General features: G+C 39.9%; 1 protein-coding gene across 1 annotated transcript; it reads right to left on the reverse strand.

Moving 5' to 3' along the window:
• Positions 1–1,638: 1,638 nt before the first annotated feature.
• Positions 1,639–3,501, reverse strand: LOC145436356 (uncharacterized). The gene is made up of 3 exons (XM_080313702.1): positions 3,197–3,501; positions 2,983–3,142; positions 1,639–2,922 (listed from the first exon to the last, which is right to left on the reverse strand). The coding sequence occupies exons 1-3, from the start codon at positions 3,404–3,406 to the stop codon at positions 2,729–2,731; spliced, it is 564 nt and encodes a 187-aa protein (XP_080169828.1). The 5' UTR covers positions 3,407–3,501; the 3' UTR covers positions 1,639–2,728.
• Between the last annotated feature and the right edge of the window lie 379 nt (positions 3,502–3,880).

Consider the following 3,880-nt stretch of genomic DNA (forward strand, 5'->3'; position numbering starts at 1 on the left):
TAATTCGGATCGCGAGTGTGATTTCAGATTGGCAACCCCAGTTTTAATTATTTCAGTGATGTGCTTACAAAAAAACGATTCGAGCGTGTCTTAGGTAGATTTGTTTATGTTTTATCTATTACACATAGTAGAAGCGCATGGTTTGAAGCTAACATGGTTATGATGCTGTCAGCATTGTGTGTCCTGGAACTGAACCAAAAGTAGGATTAGTAAATCTATGAACAGATCGGTGCTCACAGATTTAAATTTCCATCCTGTTCTAAGAATCGGGACAACCGACTTTCATCACTACAGTTTTGACAAATTGGTAATTGAAGTCGACCAGCCTATAAAATCTCGCCACCGTTTCTGACGCGTGTACGGTATCATCAAAGCAATGTTTGGTTTGTTTTAAATAAGCCTATATATTATCTACATGTCTTCCCTATATAATCGAATTCCAATATTGTGTTTTGGTTTATAATCCCAATTTTATATAGTGCGGCCCGCAAATGGATTCACATATTGAATGCGGCCCGCAAGCTCAAAAGTTTGCCCACCCCTGCCCTATACAGTGCACAGTGGTAGCATTTCCCGTTCAACGTTTGCAAGGAGATGGATTTTTTCAACAGTATTGGTGCTTGTACTTGCATATTCTGCCCATCGTCCTATCTCACCGTCATACGTGATCAGATTTGCCTGATGGAATTGATATGACTTCGAAAATTCGCGGCATGTAATGGTGCAATAAATCTTTCGTAATGTTCATGCCACGCGAAGAAGACGATTCGTTAGTTTCTCACAGATAAACTTCGAGCTAGCCCATTGTTATTTATAACTTTGTTAAACCATGTTGTTTCGCCGTTCCCAGAAAAGATTGCGCTATTGAAATGATATCAGTATCGCTCACGCGTACGAGACCATAATAAAAGAAAAATCTCGTTCGTGAGGTGCACGTCATTGCAAATTATGAGTTCTTCACAGAGCGCAATATTTACCTTTACGGGCCGCACTTGTACCTCGGTTTTAGACTTCGGCGACAACACTATTTTACCCTGGCAATGTCCCCTCTAATTTTTCACGAGTCTGCTCGCTTGCGCGGTCCCTTGAAGAACATTGCGCAACGATTAAAAAAAATCATCACTTCGGATTTTTTGTGCGCAGCTTAGATTTTCTGTGCGCAGAGACCGTTTCAGCACTGCGCATTTGCGCACGTGCGCAGCTTAGAGGGAACATTGCTTGTGGGTGATATCGACAACGCTGGGAACCACTACAGACGTTCCTGGCCATGCACGCGAACGCGACCTGAATGCAGATCTGCGATGCGATGATGGGTGCTGACCCAGGTAGCACGACTACTTGGGTACCGGAAGGTATCAAAATGGGACGAGGTGCGGTTACCAAGTGGGGAAACCAATCATTACCCGTACCTTTTTGGCCCCATATTACAGAGGTATTTTCTGTGGCACCATGTGGGTTACCCATTCATTTATGTGGGGATCCCACGCTTAGACCTCAATCCACCCACTACAGTCGTAACTGATCTAATCATATCATATGAACCATCATCTATCACTTACATACCAGGGAACCCATATTAATAATAAAAAGGCTCACACAGTTACCTGGAACATTGGTATATTGCAAACGAACTACAAACGAAAATACCAAAATTGGCATATTGCAAGCAAACGAAGATGACAGGCTTGCACAGTTATCTGAAACCAGACTTGGACAACTATAGCAATCGAATATAATTTGGAGCGACATGCCAGTATTCAAATTTTAATGTGGTTTGGAAAAAAACTGTAGGACTAATTCTAATCTAATCTGGAAAAGCTGAAAATGTTTTAGTTGTCCAAGTCTGTCTGGTAAATTCATTCACACATTGCAAATAATAAACAAAACAAACGAAAATGTACAAATATACAATAGACTAGCAGTGGTGCACAAGTTTGACAGGGCTGTTTATTAATTCTTTTACAAATTTCAATGGCTACTTGATAAATTGTTAGTTGGCTGCATACCAAATTTGGTTCAATTCCTACCTGTAATCGCATTGCTACAGGGGAAAGTTTTGGATTGATTATATAATATCTAAATAATATTTCTTTCCAATTATTCTGTCTGCTTTATGAAACTGTTAGGTGGTCACCATAGATACCAATTATTTTATTTGCATTCAAATTTTTGTAACGCAGTAACTACGCTTCCAGTTCCACTGTTTTAAATGGAGCCGTATATGATGTTGAGAGTTTCTTAGCCAACCTAACAATTTTATCGAGTAGCCAGTGAAATTGTTAAAAAAAAGTCATTTTTCAACAGCGATCATGTTCAATCGTTCATACTCCCTCAGAGGTGGCGCAGATTTTCAAATCACAAGATGTTTCTTCGCGAGCGACTAAACAAAAATGACTAGTGACACCATAAATTGACTGGTACAATACTTGAAAATACATTCAAGAAGTACTGCTATAGCTATTTGACATGTTTATGCTGATTTGACACACACTATAAGTGGTCATTCAACACCTAGAATTGGTGTGAACGTATACCAAAACTCCTTGAAACTTTGCAACCACTATGAATAACTGTTCAAGTAGAAATATCAAAAAAATTGATAATCGAATCAAGTACACATAATCCGTCGTTTCGAAAGAGTAAAAATACTTGTTACTGACCACCACTGTCAGTATGTCCTAGCACCGAAGCGGCCAGATGAGTGCTCAATTCTATGAAATGATTGATATCATTCTGCGTTGCTTTTTTCTATTTCTGGTTGAAGACGATTGCAATCCTGTGTCGCTCCTGGGTATGAATTCTTCTGTGTCATGAATCTTGAACCACCGGCACGATCTCTTGAATTGGTGATCCACTTTCGCATGGCACGTTCAATATCTTTTTCGGTGCAATCTTTTGTGTTGATGTTCATCTTGACTGCAGCTGTCGAAGGTAAATCAATTCATAACCGATTAAAAGACATAAAAATTACTCGGGTATTACCAAAAACGCCTTTAAAAATCATTGTGTTCTTCAGCTTAAATTTATCATTTCGTCCGAAAACGCTACAGCGATTTGCGAATTCGTTCTTCAATAATCTCGGCATTACCCGTCTCATGAAGTCATCGGAAGTATCGCCACCAATATTAGCCATAGTCTTCACCTGTACGAACGTACGAGTTAGTACGGATCTTTGTTTGCAAAAGCAAAAGTTTACCATCCGTTCAAAAACTCCCGGCTCACTTGCAAAAAGCTGATCCAAATTCTGTAGTTTTTCACCGTCTTGTATTGGAAACACTGAAGGCAGTTCTGATGTCATAGACGCGTTGAAGTATGGCAGAATCAGCTCCATGAAATGTTCTATTCTCTGGATGCTACGCGACATTCGATTGACGTCAGATTGAAGATTCACCAATCTGCGACCCATGGTTTTCGATTCAGCCGATATAACTGTAACATAAAATAATATTTTTAAATATTATGCATCTGCTGAGTATCAAGACAACACACACCAGGATTGTATTGATTGTTGAGGATATAACTGAGGAGGGCACTTCTTCACCATTATCAATATCAGTGTTGTCGAGGAACCGATCAGGTTCATTGTATTGCCTGTCCGAACAGCGAGACTTGGTGAATGATGCGGGTACTTCCTCACTATGATCATCTTCCCTGTCACCGAGGGAAAGGACAGACTGACTATGTTGCCCCTCCAAGTAGCAATACTTTTTTGCTGAAAAATGATAAAGCATTGTGCTAGCCATCAAGTTACCGAATCAGAAATGGGATAATTGATTTGATCTGTACCTGACTTCTTAGAATTATTTGGTCGCCACACAGGTGGTGGACATATGATCGGGCTATCATCATCATCGGTGTCACTGCTTGTCTCTTCTATCAA

The sequence above is a fragment of the Botryllus schlosseri genome, chromosome 3 (assembly GCF_051294905.1).
Source record: "Botryllus schlosseri isolate E-star chromosome 3, Bs_hap1, whole genome shotgun sequence".
In the NCBI taxonomy this organism is placed as follows: domain Eukaryota; kingdom Metazoa; phylum Chordata; class Ascidiacea; order Stolidobranchia; family Styelidae; genus Botryllus; species Botryllus schlosseri.